At 51.1% G+C, this 20797-nt stretch overlaps 5 protein-coding genes and 1 non-coding gene across 6 annotated transcripts; 4 read left to right on the forward strand and 2 right to left on the reverse strand.

The window, feature by feature from the left end:
* Window positions 1-2612: 2612 nt before the first annotated feature.
* Window positions 2613-2952, reverse strand: QC763_117553 (uncharacterized protein; the record flags this gene model as incomplete). The annotated part of the gene is made up of 2 exons (XM_062908341.1): window positions 2613-2837; window positions 2884-2952. 2 exons carry the CDS (start codon window positions 2950-2952, stop codon window positions 2613-2615), a joined length of 294 nt encoding a protein of 97 aa, XP_062771426.1.
* A 2041-nt stretch (window positions 2953-4993) lies between these two features.
* QC763_117555 (uncharacterized protein) lies at window positions 4994-5280 on the forward strand (the record flags this gene model as incomplete). Its single annotated transcript, XM_062908342.1, has 2 exons — window positions 4994-5068; window positions 5215-5280. The coding sequence occupies 2 exons, from the start codon at window positions 4994-4996 to the stop codon at window positions 5278-5280; spliced, it is 141 nt and encodes a 46-aa protein (XP_062771427.1).
* A 3983-nt stretch (window positions 5281-9263) lies between these two features.
* QC763_0020920 (uncharacterized protein) lies at window positions 9264-11181 on the forward strand (the record flags this gene model as incomplete). The annotated part of the gene is made up of 3 exons (XM_062905398.1): window positions 9264-9360; window positions 10669-10690; window positions 11121-11181. The coding sequence occupies 3 exons, from the start codon at window positions 9264-9266 to the stop codon at window positions 11179-11181; spliced, it is 180 nt and encodes a 59-aa protein (XP_062771428.1).
* A 399-nt stretch (window positions 11182-11580) lies between these two features.
* On the forward strand, window positions 11581-14388 carry QC763_117560 (uncharacterized protein; the record flags this gene model as incomplete). The annotated part of the gene is made up of 3 exons (XM_062908343.1): window positions 11581-12047; window positions 12126-12772; window positions 12875-14388. The coding sequence occupies 3 exons, from the start codon at window positions 11581-11583 to the stop codon at window positions 13009-13011; spliced, it is 1251 nt and encodes a 416-aa protein (XP_062771429.1). The 3' UTR covers window positions 13012-14388.
* Window positions 14389-16799: 2411 nt separating this feature from the next.
* On the reverse strand, window positions 16800-20389 carry QC763_117570 (uncharacterized protein). The gene is made up of 6 exons (XM_062908344.1): window positions 18965-20389; window positions 18638-18851; window positions 18424-18457; window positions 18292-18350; window positions 17877-17941; window positions 16800-17320 (listed from the first exon to the last, which is right to left on the reverse strand). Exons 1-6 carry the CDS (start codon window positions 19648-19650, stop codon window positions 17275-17277), a joined length of 1104 nt encoding a protein of 367 aa, XP_062771430.1. The 5' UTR covers window positions 19651-20389; the 3' UTR covers window positions 16800-17274.
* Window positions 20390-20530: 141 nt separating this feature from the next.
* Window positions 20531-20626, forward strand: QC763_0020950. The gene has a single exon. It is a non-coding gene; the product is annotated as a tRNA-Ile (tRNA).
* Window positions 20627-20797: the final 171 nt, after the last annotated feature.

Raw genomic sequence — 20797 nt, forward strand, 5'->3', positions numbered from 1 at the left:
CTCCGCCATTACCATCTCCTACAAACCGTGAGAAAACACCAGCAGTGAAACACCTTTGACGGCGACGACGGGAAGCTTCTAAATTAAATGTCGCACATAACCTTCTTTTCACACAGAACAGAACACACTCGCCGCCCATCATCACCAATGTCACAGTAAGCTGCAGCTAGCTCTCTTCAGCAACAACAACAACAACAACAGCCAAATATTGAAGCCCGAGAGTCTGGGTTGGTGTATCTGTGATACCCACCATGATCTGATCTCCGGACGGTATTCCGTTGCTTCGCTGACCACCATCGCCACCAATCACCTCCCTTCCGATACCACCCTCTCCAGGACCCTGAACTCTTCAGACCGCCGAATCGATCTACACTTCCCCTACTCTGCAGCAACGCCCAGCCTTTTCTTTCTTGCACAGGTCAACTTGATTAGGGCTACTGTGCCTGTTGAGCCTCGTCTTTAAACGGCCACCCACCAGTAGTCAACGCAGTAGAAAGCCACATAAGCAAGGTTAAACATCCATCCCCAATCCTCTGCCCCGCCCGTAAACCAGCTGCGGTCGCCGACAACGGGCATTGGGGCGAACCGCAGAATCAGCACAGCATCCGTCCAAAGCCCATCATCCTCTTACCAACATTGCAGCACACACACCCCTATCCGAAGGGGTTCCGGCCAGCCGGCCGGGGGAGGCAGTGCTCTGCACCATGGCGGGTCCCTCTCTTCCATCCCATACTGTCTCTTCCCCCATCCATCTGATATCCGACTATCCCTGTTTCTGTCCCTACATGTCAAATCTGACGGATGATAACAGACGACAGCCTTACAGAAATTCTCACAGAAGTTTCTTTTTGTGAGTGTGTGTGTGGCCTTCTATATGCAAGCCACCTCATCATCTCACCACTCTGTTTTTGTTGTTCTCCGGCTCCGATTGACGACTACGGAGAATAAAATCCTAGCGGGGGAGAGGGGAAAGTTTGTACGACTACCTTTTGGGAACCAACGAGAGGTTTGTGTTAGGGTAGTGGGTTCTCAGTACCTGGATTGGGAATACAAACCCGGTGTTTGGGAAGGGGGATGGTATGATGGTGGCGGTGGTGGGACATAGGTGGAGGTGTTCATTCCATGCTGGGGAGTAAAGGTAGAGATTGTAGAGAATGGTGGGGATAGGATGATCGTGCTCCTGAGGGGAAACGTAACACGGTGCTGAGGTGTCGAGAGGATCTGAGTCGGCAGGGCTGGCAAGGGAAACCCGGAAAAAGCCTCAGAGTTAATTAAATGTTAAAACTGAACTTTGTAGGAATCAGCGCGATGTAACGGGAGGGGAGCTGTGGGAATTGAGATTGTTAGTTGGGATGTAAGAATGTATTGAAGTGAAGATGGATTTGGTCTCCGGGGCCGGTTGTTGCGGTGATGCAAATGGGACTGCAGAGTTGCTGTTGATGTTGATGTCGTTTAGGCCCCTATTCGAGTCGATTCCAATGTGATTCAAGGTTGTTGAACGGAGCGGGCGGAAGAAGCTGTGCTTGTGTTTTCATGAAAATGCGTACGGCATGTTGTGCGTATACGTCTGCCTCTGCAATTAGCATGTCCTGCCGCTCGGAAGAGTACCTATTTGGCTTAAATCGTGCGATTGTAGTTGTATTCCTGGCAGGCTCGTGCTTGTTATGATATATCTTGGGGTTGTAGTTCCTGGCTCTGGGTTGCTCTCGGCGCCTTTTGTTGTACCTAGTCGTCGGCTGGTTCCGGGCAGGCTCTCATTGTTGTTGTCGTTCCTTGGTGGGCCCCTATTGTACCTGCTTGTAGTTATAGTCGTAGTTCCCGCACACGTTGGTCAAAACAGTATATGGGCAGATACCTCTCGGCGGCCTTGTTGTAGTTGTAGTTCTCGCAGATTCTACTTGCAGCTGTGGTCCTTGGCCAGCTGTAGTTGCTCTTATGCGGGTCCTGGCTGTCTCAAATTGTAGTTGTTTTCGGCAGCATCTAGTTGTAGTTGCTCTCGGCGGTCATAGTTGCAGTTGTAGTTGTAGCCTTACTGGTCACAGTTGATGTTTCTCCGAGCACAGAGCGCCCGATGTTGTGAGATTCGATGTAGCCACAACCCCTTTTGGCAAAGTGAAGTCCAGAGCTACAGTGGTATAGTCTGGTCAGAACCCCTTTTCTGTACAAGATGGAGTTGTGATACCCTTTCCATCCCTTTCATCCCCTGTTTAGAGGTTGGCAGCAGCTGTCACGTAGGTATCGTATCGATTGAGCTAACAGGTTGGTATGATCCAAAGGTCAGGTCGGTAGCTTGAAAGTTTGGTCTGGAGATGTCGGTCGTCTTCTCGGGCTCTTGTTGGATTTAGAAGTACATATCAGTGCCAGCTCGAAGATATTTTCCACAGCAAGGCATACCTCCAAATCTTGTCTGTCTTCATGTCGACCTAATGTGGTTGGCGGCCAGGAGAGAATACGACGAGCGAGGGATGTTGGTAATGGAAGATGAGCCAACGATGGCGGTGAGATAGGAGTGGTGACTTTTGCCGTCGAGTGCATTGTGGGTTTTGTTGATGGCCGAATGACTGTTGACGTCGCCCTGGCCTCTTTCGATGCGTGTACTGAATGCTGGTTGCTCAGTCATGTGTCTCGGTGCCAGGAACCAAATAAGGCTGTCCGGGACCCTCTATCAATTCGACATTATCTCTGCGGCTTCCCTGGAGATTGCTGAGATATTGGAAGCCCGAGCTCCCATCCAGTTCCGCGCCAGCAGGGGCGGATCCGGAAAGAAGACGGGAGCGCTGACTGTTCGCAATGATGCGGAGCCGGCGCCGAGCTGGCCGGAGCTGAACTGGCCGGAGCTGAACTGGCCGGAGCTGTGGGTATCGACGTAACAAGAGATTCCAAGTCCAAGGGAATCTCACCAAACTCGCCTGGCAAGGACAAGCAGTTCGCCGGCTCCTCTTCCATGACCATCTTCTTCTACGACATCTTCTTCATCACCAACTAGCCTCCCACATATACCCCTTCTCCCTGGAAGGACGTGACGCCAACTACATCTAATAAAACTGCATCATCAAGAACTCAGCGGCAGAAACTCCAACCTCTCCCCTTTCAGAAAACCTGTCTATCTCTGGACACACATGCTGCAGAACACCCCTTCCATGGCCTCACTGATACCACCGCCTGCATCTTAAACGACTCGAAATTAGCCTTGTAGACAACACATGCCTATCAAGCATTGAATTAAAGGTAAGTCGATGTCGAACCCAAGCGCTCAGAATAGCTGAATTTGCAGAAAACCCAGTTCCGTTAGTTCCAATACGATCTTTCCTCGCAACATCCATGCCCATGGCACAACGATCAATTACCAATAACCCAAGAAGGAGGATATAAAACAGCAGAGATGGAAGGACACACATTCCCTGGCTATGGACTGTAGAACGAAGTCTCCAAACACCAGAAACAATAGACAACCGCAGTTCACTCCAAGTTAGTGTGGGACGGTAGACCGTTCGTTATCCTATGACAACTGAGGACCCTTGATTCGCACAAGAAGGACTCAGGGGGCCATGCTTGATTGGACCTGTCCATTAAGACCAGGCTGTCCAGTACTGAGGTAGAGAGTTAGTTAAACTGTGGTCCTTTGGTGATGCGTGGTACGTGCTTGCCTGAAAATAAAACGAGCTCGTTTGGCACTAAACGAGCTCTTTAACTTTAGTATGAGTTTGCTTAAACATTGAACTAAGGTGTGAAAGAGACTACTTTGTCTCAGGTCTCCATGAAGCGGATCACATGTATATTATCGCTGCCTTGAGCTTTTCCACCTCGTAATGCGACTGATGCTAGTGCAACAGACATAAGTTGTGAGCCATATGTACTTGCCTAACCTCCACGAGGCAAAAGTTGTTCCATCAAAAGGGTACTAGTAAAGAATACAGCCCACGTGACGTTATTGGATTGCGCATAGTGGTCCAAAGAAGACGAAAAGACATGGATCCTGCGCACGCTATCCCAACCACAGTCACCAGATAAACAGCAGACCAGATAAACAGCAGGCCAGATAAACAGTATAGGCGAGACTACCCACCAGACAAAAGAAAGAGAAATGTGATGATATGCAGTCTCGAAGCCACCGGCTTGATATAAAGCCGCAGTACGATGAATGTTGGAAGAATAATAACCGCAGAGGCAGCCCAGGGATTCCATGTGCCAATATCATTCAACCTAGAGTGCCATCGAGGGGACCATGCCATAATGACTGACTGGTTCGAGGTGCCCACTCAGTTCAAGACATGCCCGGGCCAGATATCAATGGATGCCTCAGCAGCAGTCTCGGGCCGCCGGCATAGAGACTCGCACCAGCAGTTTCGCGGAGCCAAAGGTGCCCCGGCGGTACCGGAGACCGAAAGTGATGCTCAGAAGGAATGCAAAGAATTGCAAAGGCGCATGGTAGGCAGCATAAACGATAAGAAAGAGTACTCAACTCGGCCAAAAGATATGTCAGGAGATGAGGACTTTCGTCCTCAACCAGGAGCAGTAGTGCCGTCTGCGAGGTTGTACATATCAAGATTCTGGGGTACTTACCGGGAGACCCGCCACCATCTCGGACCCGCGGTCCTGCCGCCGCCGCCGCCGACCTCACCGGGACTTGGCCCCCGGTTCATGGAGGTAGCCAGACAATTTGCAGCCTGGCATTGAAACATAACTTCCCATCGGGTCACCAAACAGCCTTCCTTCGATGCCCAAGAGGAGCCCCAAGTAACCGTAGATACCTTATTTCACAGTGATGATGTTCCCGGAAGTTTAGGCAGGGCCCAACGCCAAGTCTCGGGTAACACAGCGCCTGGTAAACCTTGTGTAGCTTATCCCTGCCGCCGCCAAACCCGCGTTTTTGCCGAAGTGACCTAGCGCGCACGGGTCAGCGTTGCTTCGGTTGCTGGTGGTGCATGCTTGGTTCAGCCTCGTGTCGCGCCAGTTGATCCATCGCCAACTCCCTTCAACTTTCAAGAGACCTATGCGACGGTCTGATACTCGATCCATACCACTTCTCCCAAGTCTTTACGTGTGCCGGCACCTCTCAAAGAACCCGGTAAGCTGCTTTGATGGACATTCCGGCTCTTCAATGCCCCGTTACAGAGCCCCTTCACTCCTGGAAGAACATGCTTTGTCTACATAGCCATATCTACATCATGGCGCCTGGCCTGGTCTGCCTGCTAACCTGATTGATATCTCCAGACTCTACACAAGACTGTACCCCGCTGCGGACGACGACGAGCCCCGAACCGATCGAATACCGAATAGTAACCAAGGAGGAGACAACTTCAAGGTATGGACATCTGATTATGGTCTTGTTTTAGTTTCGTATCTCTCCCGTCAAGCCGACCGCCCGGATTCAGGGCCATCAACCGAGATACCCCCACCCCGTTCCCGAAGTCTAGCACCCACGATATATGTTCTACCCCCAAGCCCGTCGTCCCCGATTGCACCCGAGAAGGATACACTGCCCAAGACTCCCGCTGAGCCGGCCCCTATTCTGTCAACCTCATCCCGCCGGTTCGTGTGCCTAGTGGTATCAAAGCAGGACTCAACAGGTCTCAGCCCCACTCGCCAGCCAGTGGCTGTGAGACTATTCGGAGGAATAAAACGTGAGCATAGGCATCATGGATGCTTGTTCAGTCTCTAGTGCTTGACTTGCTGCCTGGGAGTCTAGTCAGTTGTTGAGCTCGGTAGTGTCAAAAGTTTGCCCCGAAGAGCTTTTGGCTTATTAAAGCCAGCCCGTGGTTGAGGAAGCTTCATACAAGAGGAGGGAATAAATGGCCGGCATTGATGGACAATCAGGCTCGCCAGCGGCTCGACGTCGTTTATGGCTGGGCCAGAAGCTTTGTTGTCTTTGATAGGGGAAGGTTCCCAGAGACATCCACAAGGGCCGAGGACATTGGACGCCTCCACATTTCTATACTTCTGGGGACTATAGTCTGTCAAACTTCGGTTGCTTGCCAGAAGTCCAGGTAATGGCTGGAGGAGTGCCTTGTCACCCAAGACTACTCACCTCCTGGTCTAGGGGTTCAGAGCGGTGGTCCAGGGGTTCAGAGCAGATGACTGGAGGAAACCTGACGGTCGACCCCTCGACGCAAACCCAAGCGCTTGAATTTTCAAACGGCCGCCCTATGTCACTGCTCGTCCTCTGCCGTTGTGGACGACCACCCACACGATGAAGATTGCCCAGCTTTCGTCGACTGGAGCTCGTCGACCCTTCACGTTAGAAGGACTCCTTGGCTTTCATACGCATCTTGTCTTGCTTGGCCGGCTACTCGTGGCTTCGGGATGGGATTGCCATGCAACAGGCTACATCGAAAGACAGGCTTCGTTCGTCAGCGACTCCCCGTTCTCGAGTCGAGTCAACTGTGGTTAGCAACCGCCCTGCCATACGATCCGTCCTCAACTCGCGCACTTAGCCTCTACCTTCGAAAAGCTCACCGCTGGCCCTTCGAGTAGCCACGACATCGGTAGACTGCGACAAGACAGGCGGAGATCACTGGGTTACCACAGGCTCCTCATACTTGTTGGTTTTGTTGCCTCTCGCCAACTACAGCCATCTCCGTGCCAACCAAGAGAATAGGGGAGTTGAACTACACAGATCAGATATATCGTTGGACGTGTTGCCCACACCAGACCACCGAGCAATTTTTGCCAACCTCTCAGCCAGATGCTTGTCGTCGACCATGATCCTTCTCCAGTCTACCAGGAGTACAGACTGCCCCCCAGCAGAAACGACACTCCGCCTCGCACCCCCGCTTTCACAGCACTACCATACCGGCAACTCCCAGAAGGCTTGTTCAAGGCGGGTAGCAAGGACCAGATTCCCAAACACTCAAAGCTCCTGCTCTACTACCTCCACGGCAGCTCTCGATCCTGATCTAGTCCCAGACCATCACCAAGGCTACGCTGCGCGAACTGTCAGCTACATTTGCTTCGGCTCTTTCCCCGTTGCAACCCATGAAGCACTGGACACTAGAGACCCCAGACATGCCTTTGAGGACCCGTCTGCTGCTGTCTCATTGCGGTATCCGCCCCCGAATTCCTTGAAGTCCAACCCAGTCAAGGAGCTCATATCTCCGCCCACGTTCGACCGGAGCTCTTCGTTTTTCAATTACTTCTTGTCCTCCATGGTTACAAGCCAGTGATGCAAAGAAACCAGCAAAAAGCGGAGAAAAAACTCAACCATGTCTGGGGCGTCGACAAGCTCCATGCTGCTTGTTTGAGATTCCACGCCTTCACACAAGCCAGCTTTCCATCTGAGCCTCTAATTGCTTCACAGCAGGACGAGAACACGCCTGATATGTCACATAAGTCACCCACATGATAGTGCTATCTCTCTGTGCTGCTCTCCCTGCTTGTGGTGCCGCTCCACTCCGCTAGCCCGAGCTCGCCTGAGACGCCCTACGCAGCCACAGACATCCTGTGCTCCGTAGACAGCACGTTTCAAGATTGGAAAGAAGATGGGAGCAGGATAACATAGTGTTCTTGGTGCTGGAGGCTTCTACCAGTGGGCATTGGCAGTATGCGGCGCTTCGCGCAGTTCCGCTGAGAAGAGTCCAAGAACCCCTTTTACAGCCCCACCGACCACAAACAAGAGCTTGGCCGCAGTAGCCACATGCCTGGCTTGGCACAGGCGCCTCTTTTACAAGGCTGAGAACCCCTTTCCAGACGTATTACTGGTCATCAGATGGAAAAGTCCGCAATCACCACGAGAAAAGGTCACCAAAAACTACTCTGGGAGGCAAATGAGATGCCTATCAGCCTACCTACCCGCGAGCGTCCACCTTGGCCCAGTCAACCTACCTCTAAACAAGAGCCTGTCAAGCAACCCACGTCTGCCTGACCATCAATTTGAAGGATCCATTGTAGAGCAGAAACAATTACCACCCGACAGACCCGAAACGACTTCAGGCAAGAGTAAAAAGCGGAGATGAGAGACAAAGCTATATCAGACGGAGTACAATGTAGGCACAGAACTAAGGAGACAACGCCCCACTGTCGGTCTTTAATTGCCCTTCGGTCCTACCGGTCTTTTCTTGCCTGTCGGGGCCGAAAGGCCGAAGGTAGCCACCAGAGGCGCGCCCTATCTATTGAGGCTCCTTTCTCTGGGATCTCTTCCCGCTCTCTCTCTTCCTGGTACTGAACCACAGTCAAGACGTCAAGAGAACCCAAGCCGCCAAGGACATCCAAGCCGTCAATAATATCCAAGTATAAGTACCGATAGTCATGCTGCCAAGACCATTCAGGCCATCAAGAACCCGGGGAGAGCCAGGGCCTAGCACTTGGCTTGCCCTCCATGTGCTTTTCCGTCGGTAGACGGTTGAGCCAAACAAAGTTCATGGAAGTAAGTAGTCCTCCCCGTCATGCCATCATCTCCAGCACTGGCTAACCGTTCTTTCCCAGGCACTCTTCTGAGATGGACATCGACCTATTCCTTTGGACTTGCTCTGCTACCTCATAGTTCTCACAAAGACGCCGCCCTTTTCACGATCCACCGAACTATTCCTCAACCTACGGCGTGAACACATCACTGGTCCTCCATCCGACGAAAGAGATGACTCCGAACAAACCCAAAACGTCTCTTCAATCAGGATCCCTCCGATCGAACCCTCGACTGTCAAGCCAAACTCTATTCAAAGGCCTCGAGCAGGCCCAGGGCGGCTTGAAGACAAACTCCCGGAGCCAGTTGCACCGCACTCTAGCTCGATCGATCCGCTCCACGGCAGGGCTTCAGTTCGCATCAGAAACTAGCCAGGACGGATGGGAGGATACTCGAGACGGTACAGAGCCGAGAAGGATTGGCATGCCAAAACGCCCATGTTCTTGGATCATTGCTCTACACGCCGCGACAACCGGGACTTCTCTCTGCTTAGGGGCATTCGGCGGTCCTCTGTTTGTTGTTTTGTCCACAGCCTCCGAGATTGCTTCAACCAGGAACTCTGGACTGGCGTGCTTTTGCCTGTTCAAAGTTGGCAACACTTCTTCTAGGACGGGACCTTGACCTAGACGACGTGGAATACTTCGAGATGGTTGTAGCTGCCCTTGACCAAAGTTGGTTTGCTGGGTGGCTCAGCTGTGTCTACTGCTTGGTTTCTTGTTGTTTCCAGATGATTATTGGAACACTTCTAAGGGTTGGATCGTGCGTCTGTTACTCTGCTTCCCGATTTCCCTGGGGAATTGGCTATGGAAGACTGGACGCCTACTTGGGGGTAGTTCACCGCCTGGAATTTTGGCAACAGTGCTAGATGACCTGTCTCTGGACCCCTGTGCTTGCACCTCCTGCTCTCATTGCCTCTGTTACTGGACTAGACACAAAAATAACTGGCCATAATCAACTACTAGGTGTGCTGACCCCCTCACAGGTACGCCACACCGCCCACACCCTGCCCCGAGCTCCCTTCCTCCACCCAGGATTGTTTATTTCTGCCTTGTGGTCGCTCCTCACCCCACACTACCAAAGGCTTTTTCTTCCTGCAACCTCGTTCGGATTCTTCGTGGCATTTCCCCCCCACGAATCACTCATCACCAGCTCTCGCGACCTTTTCTCACAGGTTACAGCAGATTCAGGACTACGACCACACTTGAACCATCATATCAGGTATGTATTCACGATTCTTTGCCATCATCTTTTGGTTTTCCCTTCATCCCCAACTGTGGTCGCGGGCGAGGACTAGTTTGGTCCGGTCTCTTTTGACCACACTGCCAGTAGCAGTAATTTCCTACCTCACCTCTGCTTTATCCTTCTCAAGCTCCTCAGATGTGTTTTCGTCCACCTCTCATTGTATCTCCCCAATCACAGATAGCACCATCGTTCCCTTCCCGGCTGGATTCATTGTTGTTCGTCATTCCTGGGCTTGTTGGTGGTCAGGGTGTAAACAAACAAACAATCATTGTATCATCCTCTTCCAACACCCATTATATCTCATCTGAATGTCGGTTTCCCTCTGTCTTTGAAACACTGCTTTGTTAGCGTGGACTGGACACACATCGGACAACTTTAATCTTCTCAACTTCTCCCCGTTTATATACTCCCTCCACATTCAGCACCCTTCTATCCTATAGCCTACCTATCCACGCGAGCACCCATACTCTCTCGTGGTTCCCTTCAATAGCGATCCCGTACGTCGATGACGTATACAGGACACAACAGTATCACTTCTCAATTTGCCTCGACCTAACAGTCAGCCCTATCAGCGTTGTCTACCACAACACCCATCCACCATTCAGGTATTTGGAAACCCCCTCTTGTTTCTTTTCCCCTGCACCAACACCTTTTCTTCCACAGCCACAGTTGGACTTGAGAACCCTTCTTCAATCACATCCTGTTCTTCCACCCTATGCCTCGTTGATCTCGAGTACCCTTCACCTTCGAGTCACTTGTCTACTCAGTCACTTCTTCATCAAGCCAAGCACAACTCCAGCAAGCGACTCTCCACCGGGTCTGCTACCTTGACTGTCCTCCCCGTCCGCTGCCTTCATCTTCTTTACCTCCTCGCTACACCCTCCCTGTTTGTCTAGGACATTACTAACACTTGATAATAGTTCCTCATTCCCGTCTTCAAACCGACCGCTTAACTCAGCCATAAGGTATACCATCCATCTTCTATTCACTTATGAAAGACTTGAAGCTAACAAGTATTCGGCTCCCAGATAGCACCGACCTGATCGCAACGTAAGTCTACCACTTATCACAGCCCGATCTTCTAGATCTATCGACATCAAGCTTCAGTCCAGCCAAGACGTTATGTGGTCGTGAAACCCCATCATCCTCTTCACCTTGCTTCTACACACCACACTACACCCCTATTACAGCTGTTGCACTGGCCACGCCTAGTCACTCTTGGCAGACCCGCTTTTCCCACCCCTTTCCCCATTGTTACTTTGGGTGGGGTCGGCGAAGTTGCTCCTAATGATCAATGCTCAGGCAGAAGTCACAAGGAGCTCACTAGGTTTCTCCTTAGGGAGTGTCCTATGTTCGCCCTGCACTCGTCCCTCATTTCCCTCACTTTATCCTACCTTCTCCGAGTGATTCCCACTGACTGCACAGCTCTCACTTTGGTTTCACAGCTTTTCGAGGAGAACAGACAATAACCATGATCTAGGGTTTTAGGCAGGGGTTTTCAGAGTTGGCAGTTCAAGAGGAAGCAAATCATTGGGATTTAGTCCTCATCTTTCACACCTGTATCTCCAAGAACCACACTTGAGAGGGAAGAAGGGCAAACAAAAAGCCAGCACCAGGAGTTCACAAGCACAGAGCTTGACTCCTTGATTTCAGTTTTCGTCGATCGCCACCTTGAAGGTTGATCGAAGTGTACGTATTACAAACTCTCTGCCTTTGTTTTCCTATCACATCTTTATGGATCATCCTTTTCATCGCATCATATTTGCACTTTCACTTGGTCGGCGTTGAAGCTGGGACATGCTGTCTCTAGCCAAGGGTGCCGATTACGAATCGCAACCGTACATTTTTGTTTCCGTTTGGGCATGTATTCTAATCTAATAGCCAGGGCTTAATCATATCTGATTTCAAAGCACACAAGAACTCTCACACAAGCATCCACAATGGCTGAGAACGACGATTTCGTCCTCGACGTCTACGGGGATGAGAAGAATGACCAGGGCGGTAACGATCACCAAGAGAACGGCAACAGCGGTCACTATGACAGAGAGGATGCCCACGCCGGCAATAGCCAGGGCAACCACGAGGACTATGACTACGCCGGTGAGAACGGTGACGAGAACCGGGGTCAGGGCCACAACGGCGCCGACCTGTACGACATGGGCGAGTCTGACGGCCAGGCCCAGCCGCGTCAGAGCCCCCAGCCCAAGCAGGGCATCAAGCGCAAGGAGGGTGAGGGTTCGGATGAGCGCCCTGTCGACCCCGGCGCCACCACCGCGCTGCTCATCAATGAGCTGAACTGGTGGACGACTGACGACGACATCCGCGGTTGGGCTGTTCAGGCCCAATGTGAGGCTGAACTCAAAGACATTACTTTCAGCGAGCACAAGGTTAACGGCAAGAGCAAGGGGTAAGTTTTGTTTTGTTTTCTCTCGCACATCAGATAAAAGCCTTGGAGCGGTTTGCTAACACCAATACATCGGATTAGACAAGCTTATGTCGAGTTCACGTCCCAGCAGGCCGCCACGGCGGTCAAGCACCGCATCGAGTTGCTGGCCAACGAGCCGAATCAGCCGGCGTCGAAGCGTCCCACGGCGATTTACAACAATCCGTCGTTCAACCCTTTCCGGACGCTGCCCAAGGACACCCCCAACCGGGGCGGTGCTCCCAGAGATGGCCAAGGTGGTGGTCGTCCTCCTGTTGGCCCAAACCACAATGATTCGCAGCGCCCGAACAGCTACCAGGGCGGCAACAACGGCTTTGGTGGTGGCGGTTACCGCGGTAGAGGTGGTTACACTCCTCGTGGTCAGATGAACCGCGGTGGTTATAGCAATTACCAGGGCGGCATGAACAACCAGTTCAACCCCGGTAACAACATGGGCTTCAACGCTGGCGGTGGCGGTGGTTATGGTGGTGGTGGCGGCGGGTTCAACAACAGAGGTGGAATGGGCATGATGGGTCGTGGTGGTGGCATGCGCGGTCGCGGTGGTGGCGGCGCTGGAAATGCCATGGGTATGATGCCCATGAACCCCATGGCTGGGGGTGGCATGATGGGAATGGGTGCTGGTATGAACCCCATGATGATGGGTGGTGCTGGCCCAATGGGTATGGGTGGACCCATGGGTGGTATGCCTGGTAAGGACCCCGGAACTGACTTTTCCCCTGGCGGCACTGGGCCGTCTCGACTTTTTCTTTTCTTTTTTTGACCGCCTGCTAACGCGAAAGGACCCATCTCAGCCTTCCAAGGGATGGGCAACCAGTTTTCCCAACCGTTCGGGTTTGGTGGAGGTTCGGGTGGTGCTGGTGGGTTCGGTGGCGGTGGGAACAGCCAAGCCCAGAATCCGCATGGTGCGAAGCGTCCCCGGGGGGAGTAGGACTCCTCTCCGGGCGTTTCTGGACAACAGGGTCGTGGAGGAGGTGGTGCTGGTGGTGCTCCTGGCGGCAACGGACGTGGCGGTCAGGGCCATGGCCGTGGTGGTGGTGCTGCCAGTGCTGGTGGTGTTTGTCCTCGCCGTCAGAACTAGGGTTAAACACCTGGCGAATTGAGGCTGCTGGAGATGGAAGTTTGAGGTTGGAACGAACTGATCATCGCGACTTATTCACAGCACAGCACAACGGGGTGGTTTTTTTGTGGGAAGTGTATCAACATATTGCAACATGGGCTTCTTTCTTCGCGATCTTTTTCCGGCTTTCCCCCTTCACCATCGCCAAATCGCCAATCAATCTCTCGACTTTGCCACCCGACCCCCCTCGTCATCGCCAAACCTCCTCCTCCTCTTATGCCCTATGTCGAACGGTGTTCTCCCAAATCCGGGGGAATACTTAGTAGAGTAAGGGAAAGGAGGAGTGGTGGTGCGGCAAGGGGTCGTTGGTGTTTTGAGATTTGGTCTTCGACATGGCAAGTTCTTTCATCTCAACACTTGGCAAAAATTCGTTTGCCAACGAAAAAATCGCTCGGCAACGAAGAAGATTTTGAAGTTTTTTTTTTCGCTCGGAAACAATCGCTCTGGATGGTTTGCGGGCGTGGCATTCTCAAAATTTTGCGTTTGCAAGCGCTGGGGTTGGGGATAGCTGGGATGATGGGGGAAGGATATGTTTTTACGTTTCTTTTTTCGCTTTTCCTTTTACAATAGCTCGACACACAGTTTGAGAACCAGGGCCATTTTTTATTTATTTTGTGGGTTTTTGTGAAATATGGGGAGTTGGAGTTGGGAAATAGTTGGCTTGAGAATATTAAACTGATCACCAACATACGACATTTGCCTGGCAACCATAGCCCAAAGGATCGAAAAATGGAGTTGGTGGTAGGGTGGTTAGGGCTGAATAAACTGGTTAATTTGTTTTAATTTTGTGTTTCGCTGTTTATCATTGGGATGAGGATGAGAGATGTGGTGAAGTGCTTTGGATGTGTTTTCATGATTATTGTTGCTCACGGATGGCGTTGTGTAAGCAGTGTGGTTTTTGATGTGGTGGGAGTAGCTATATGTTGGGTGTATGATTGAGTGGAAGGCAGGACCTTAGAATGTGAGTCGAATATGACCGTTGAAGTATCAAAAGGAGATTGGGTAAATGGATAGGACATGTGGGATATCTTTTCAGGAGGTGCTTGGAGTTCAGTTGACAATTATAGAACAGGGGGCCTCAAGAGATGTGGAAAAAACAGCACTTGTTGTTATTATCTGCACTGTAGGTAGGCTCGGCGATGCAAAGGCATATTAAGTGAGCGTTCAACGGTGCTTATTCCATGGAGCCAATATGTGTTGAGAATGTTCGTGGTTGTGAGTCAGTGTTCTCAATACTGTGTCGGTTGATATGGACTACCGATTAAAAGTGATCATTGAAAGTTAGAGCTCATGTGTCAATACCATGGGCTTACCACCTGACTTTGTTTCACGCTGCAAATATGCTTCCACGTGATGATCTGCTTATCAAGGTTATATGTGTCGTGGCTCAAAAGCTGGCTACACTTAGCCTGTCGTCCGAACTTTCGTCCCAGACTTGCCGTTTAGTCATCTATTTCTATCCGTAAAGCTTGGAGATTATAGATTCATGGACGTTAGTTGTATTTGTGCTCGCCGGTGTGGCAAGAATATGTATTCAGTCAACCGTCCCAGCTTGCACTGCGAAGCACGGTGTATGGGGGTGCAAACTGTAGTTCACGGCTTAGAGATGTGATAATCACAGTTACAGCCTTTACCGAGTACTACTTCCAAGAAATCGCTTACAGTTTCCCTTATTTAAAGCAGTCTTTTCTTGCTTTCAGATGCGGAAAGCAAACACCGGAGAGGAACCGGGGCCGGGCACCAGTGACACGGAAGGAAGCACGAGCCCCGGTCCCGCTCCGGTCCGGCATCGGCCGTCAGGCACAGTTTCAATCTAACCCACAAACCGGAGCCTAGGCCCAAACCCCATGTGACTCCGAAACTTAAACAAGCCTGTGTTTGTGATCAGCAAAACCGCCGACGGATGCCCCAGCCGGGATGACCTGAGACAAGATCGAATACACACGAAAATAGGGACTCATCTATAATCACGCCACAAAAGGGTTGCAGCCAAGTTCTACTACAGTTTGTGGCACCTTACGGGCAGTGTAGTGCTACATTCTCTTGTCATTCTTAGGTTCTATCGGGGGGTTTCCTTCGCACCTGGCCATTTAGGACGATCGCCTCTGTCGTAGGGGCGATATTCAGAGATGATTGACAGGGGAAATCGTTTACACCATCCCACCACAGCAAGTCACGAACAAAAATGGGGTCTAGCCCAGAGTATGACTTGAGTGAGGTTGCTTTCGCCACTCCCAACCTTGAAACGCTGCTTCTGGGCCTCTTGAATGCAAGACCAAGTCCGTTTTTCAAGGTTCAAGTCCGCAACTTCAAGATACTTCCTCTCGCTCGGTCCGTTTACTCCTCCTTAAATGCATACATCCTATTATCTGAACCCCCTCTCCACCTTGGACCCAAACATCGGGATGGGATGAGACGATAGACGGGACCTAAACTCAATTCTATCCTAACCATCATCCGAACCTTGAAAACGAGCTCCCATTCGAAACAGCAACTCTACCTAGTCTCTTGGTAAACTGTCTAGTCTATACCAACAGAAGCAACACGGTCAAAAAACTCCGAAACTAGCACAAGACCAAGCTAATGCTGCATGCCTCTCTGCCCAAAGTAGGTATATGCTGTCAAGCTTAGCCTGGGTACGGGTTCCATAACGTGCGATAGGCTGGACGAGTAGGAATCCATGCCCAGTCTCCTCTTTTTCTTGTCGTCAACTCGCTGTCAGCAAATTCCTCCTCTCGCTTATGATCATAACATCGACAGAGCTTCAGTCATGTTGCACTCGCGCTTTTGCGCCGGTGCTACATAACCTGTCTTTCAACCATCTATGTAGGTCTAGTCCAATACTTGTGCGCCTACAATCCACACATAATACGATCTGGAGTTCCAGACCCGGGCCATTCCGTCCCACTCGAAAGGAGCGCCAGCACCAGAGTGGTATTTCATGATGGCAAAAAGCAGTTTCCCGTCTCACATTGATGTCAACACCATACACAAGGAGTAAACAGACATCAAGAAACCAAAATCCACAGTGGCAAACCCCCCAAGCAGGTAAAGCAAGTCATCATCCATGTTAGCCACATTTAGTGCCTAATCTCTTCCTAAATAAAGCATAAAAATCAATAAAGCCATTCCACTTACCAACGCTCTCCATCAAAACCAAGAAATCTCAAACGAAAATATCACGGAACTTCCAACCAAACCCAACGAACTCCTCCTCTGTGCCTATGAAACGTCCCCGTCTCTCCCCAAAGAAGTGACAAAAGCCATGCAAAACTCATAAAATAGTAAGGCCAAAAATGCCTAAGGGTAATGACCAGACTGTTCAGACCAGACGAATCTGCCTTATTGCAACATGATAACTCCTGTCGCACAACGCCCCTTTCCCTGCTTCAAACATTTTCTCCCGCCTCAAAACTTTCCACATGGGCATTTTTCTCAAAGCAGCATCCCAAAAATCTCACGATACCCGCGCCTCCCCCACCCCATCTGACCATATAACCCCCCCTTGCCTTTAGGTTCATCCAATACCGATTACAGTATGCACTCTGCACCTCCGTGGCAAGGACTGCCGAAACGACAAGGCCATACCAGTGGTTGTTGTTGTTCGGTACCTTTATACAATGTCAATCGCGCCCATCTACCAAGAAACCCAATTGTCCACTCCTTTTTTTTTTTTTTTTTTTTTTTTTTTTTTTTTTTGTTTTTTTTTCTCAACAGCCGCCCTCGCCGCCACCTACCACCACTGCTCATCGTCTGTGTATCAGGGTCTCGTCCCCTCAGATCACAGCATATCCTCATTGTATGGTCTGTCCGGACTCAATCAATTATCGCGTGATCCAACAATTGTGATTATAACGGCTTGCCACCTATCCAAAAGGAAATCCTAAAACACAAAACTCCAGACGCAAACCCCCTGAGGATATCCAACTGTCCAGTAAAACCAACCCAGCAAACCTCCCATTTCTCTCCAAGCAACACCAAAAACACAAGGCAGAAAGAGACACAAACCTCCTCCATTTACTAGTCCCACTCCCCCCCCTTCGCCCCAGTCCCGACTTTGTACCACTCTCCATCTCACTTCTTCTTCTGATTCTCCGGGTTGTACTTGTCCTTCCAAATCCTAAAAAAACTCGCCGTCAGCTCTCCAGTCTCCCCCAAACCAAAACCAAACCAGAAAATCTGCCCAACCGATTCCCGCTTCCCTTGAGTAACCGTACCACACCACAAATTACACAGCATCCATCCGCATCTTACGGGCCCGCGATACAAAAATGCGGTGATAAGTAAACACAGCAAGAGGGCAACACACCACGGGTGGGCGTACCACCGGCACTTGGCTCCAGCAAAAAGAAACGGAGACCTGCACCACCCACCCTTACACCACGCCCCCTCCATAAAAACAACCTAATCGGACAAAGGTACATATCAAAGGATATCAACCTCTCAGAATCCAAGACGGTGGAGGGGGTGTGGTGAGAGAACAAAAAGTAGGGCGGACAGAAAAACGTATGGCTATCGAGACAGAAAGAGCAGTTTTGCTCAACCTATCACGCAAACAAGACGCAAGTCATATCTGCAACATTGTTCTGCCGTTGCATAAATCACCACACACTGCGTAACTGCAGTCTTGTGTGGGAAAGAAGAGAAGGAGAAAAAAAAGCCGGATATGTGCTTACCAGGTGTTTCCAATAATCTTGTTTCCGTTTTCTTCGGCTCTCCGGTAGTACTTCGCTGCCGTAAACTGTTGTGTTCATGCAGTTCAACTGTCAGCCTCATGCGATGGACCTTAAAAAGAGTGTGGTGCTTTCCCCCCCTCACTGAAAGAAGCTTGCGAATTGTGATTCGTCCTTTTCAGGCAAAAAAGCCCCGTTGATGCCCAACTGCTCTTGATTCGACAGGAAAGCCACACTTCCAACCGGCATCACTTGTTGACAGACCGACCGGAAAGTGTGAACGTGGGAAGTGTGCCGCTGCTGCTTGTCCAGCTGGTATGGTAACGCCCAGGCAATCTCGATGCCGGCCTTCATGTGTGTACAAGCGACCAAAAAAAAAAGTTGACATCTGAGAAAATGTGAGACAATATTTACTGACCTTGTCCTTCTTAGTGCCGAACCCCTCAAGATAGCACCATGCGACTTCGTTCATCGCGTCTGTAAACAACAAAAGATGAGCTGGTTAGCTTGCTCTCCACGGGCTTAGTCCAGAAATGGATGGCCAACATACCAGTATCGCCGAGATTCGCTGCCGTTTCGTAGTACTGAGATGCATTGTCAGTATCAACAAAAGATGTGTTCAACCCACGACCCTTCAGGAGGAGCTCTCTCGAGCACACTTGTGCAAAACTGGATATGCATACCAGCCACACGTTGAGACGTCACCATTAACCGTTCGCCGTTGCATTCAAATCAACAAGCAGCAGCAAGAAAAACAAACCTACCTGCTTTGCAGCAATGGGGTCCTTGGCAATACCCCATCCGTGTCGGAAGCAATTGGCCAATTCGAATATGGCCAGAACCAGCTCGCCCTTGGCTGCTCCTCCTTTCTTGAGTCCTGCTTGGAGGGCCATCTGCTCAATCTCGGCGGCGTTGGATGCTGCCGCGGAGAGATAGTTGACAGCGGCAGCAGTGTTCGGTTGGCAACCCCATCCGTGTCTGATATCCGTTAGCTTACGAACATAACCATCATTGGACCAGCCCGCCATTTTGTTGATGCTTTGTGAGATGGACACTTCTGTCTCTAGTGCAGGCATGGCAGAGGCACATACCTGAGGGCGAGACCATAGAGAACCTGGCTAAGGGGGTTGTTGGCCCCCTTAGGATCCGCTAACCGACCAAACAACGCCGTCGACTCTTCCAGTTTTCCTGCCTCATGCAACCTGATAGCCTCCTGGATATCCTCGTCGATGGCCTTCGATGACACCACCTTGACCCTGGGATCTGGCGCCTCGTCCGCGGACGCATCGCCTAAGCGCAACTGAGGTAGAGTCGGGGGAGAACTTCCGTGATCGGGGGTCCCTGGCCGGCTGCGATGCTTCTCGTTCTCGCGAGCAAGCAGAGTGGCTCGCTTCTCCCATTGCGACTCGGTCCCGTCCTTATCCTCGACGCCCCCATCCGGAACCACGATCTCCGGCAGATCTTGCGGTACGATCTCGCTACTGGCTGGACTGCGGCTCAGGTGTAGCCGTTGCGATAGGCGCTTGTGGCCACCGCCTTGGTTGCTCGATGCAGATGCGCTTCGGCTGCGGTTACTTCGGAAGACGTCGAGGCTTCGGCGGGACTTTTGGGGTGTTTGCGGGCCTGGACTGAGGAACCCGTCGTTACTAGCACCAACGGGTTCTCCTGGAGGCTGGATCACCTCGGCACTATGGGTATCGGATCGCACAAACGTGAAATCGAGGGTGCTGTTTCCCTCCTCCTCCTCCTTCTTCCTGAACTTGTCGCGGAAACCCATCTTGGTAACGATTTGTCGACACGAGGCAAGCTAACGTCAGGTTTGGCACCAGGATATGTTTGCGATTTGAGTCCTACGGTAAAACAAAATGAAAGTCGAAGAGTTGGTTTCTTGGGAAGCCGAGGTGTCCGGCAAGGTGGGTTGGGTTATGCTGGGTACGTGTGATTGCCTATAATCTTGCCAAATTCACGATGCGACAGCCACGCGGGGTACAGATATCGACGTAGTTGAGGCTGGCAAAGGAGAAGGAAGGATTGTGGTATTAAAAGAAGAGCAAAACGAAAGAGAGGCTGACTATGTATTGGGACAGTGGTTAAGGTATGTTCTCAGTTGCACTTGGCGCCATGTTTGAAGTCCTCAGCCCGACGGCATTCTTCCTGGAGATTGGATGTCGTCCGTTTGAGATTCAGGCCTTGGGGCGGGGCGGAGTCTCCAACGCGGCGGAGGCTGCGGAGCGGGCTGTGGCACACCCGTGGACCCCTCATCGTCCCCAAGACAAGGGGGAGAAGGTTGAGCGGGCCGCCATAGCATGCCATTGGTACATCAGGTAATTGACTGCGGTGATGCTGCTATGTGATCGGACATATGATTATATACCTAGACGCCATGTAGAAAGCGAAACTGTGAAAACCGTTACAAGCTGCCTCTCGCAAAGCCAAGATAGAATAAGGAATGATGACGGCTGCAAGAAGAGGTCTGTTTCAGTGCTTCTTGACAGCTGATGTCAGAGTCGAAAAGCTGAAGTGGCTGACAACCGGAAGTTACCAACGCGAGGCAGCAACTATTCCTGTATGGCCTGTGCTTCTCTCATCACAATGCCTTGATTGTTTTGGGCCACTCATGTACCCAAAACGCGACCCCATTTTCAACAAATCATCAAGCCCGATTAGCTCAGCTGGTTAGAGCGTCGTACTAATACTGGTACACACCTGTAAATGGTATGCGAAGGTCAACAGTTCAATCCTGTTATTGGGCATATGCTTATATATGTTTTTTTTGTGAGCCTGCTCACTACTTTCCTTCTCCTTTTGCTTGCCTCAAAATCCACGGCCACTTTTTTGTCGGATATGGTGGTTTGGGATGTCATGCTGTCAATGTAGCCATGTGGAGCAAAGCCCATATTTGGCGGGCTCTAACCAGGTCTGGA

Source organism: Podospora pseudopauciseta, chromosome 1, assembly GCF_035222475.1.
Source record: "Podospora pseudopauciseta strain CBS 411.78 chromosome 1, whole genome shotgun sequence".
In the NCBI taxonomy this organism is placed as follows: Eukaryota; Fungi; Ascomycota; class Sordariomycetes; order Sordariales; family Podosporaceae; genus Podospora; species Podospora pseudopauciseta.

Bases quoted from the DNA above. Each gene is read 5' to 3' on its own strand.
- QC763_117570 (XM_062908344.1), bottom strand. From the start codon at position 19,650: ATGGGTTTCCGCGACAAGTTCAGGAAGAAGGAGGAGGAGGAGGGAAAC. The intron at 18,852-18,964 runs GTATGTGCCTCT...AACGGATATCAG, and splicing joins CTCTATGGTCTCGCCCTCAG to ACACGGATGGGGTTGCCAAC. The intron at 17,321-17,876 runs GTAAGCACATAT...GAGTTTTTTTAG, and splicing joins AAGATTATTGGAAACACCTG to GATTTGGAAGGACAAGTACA.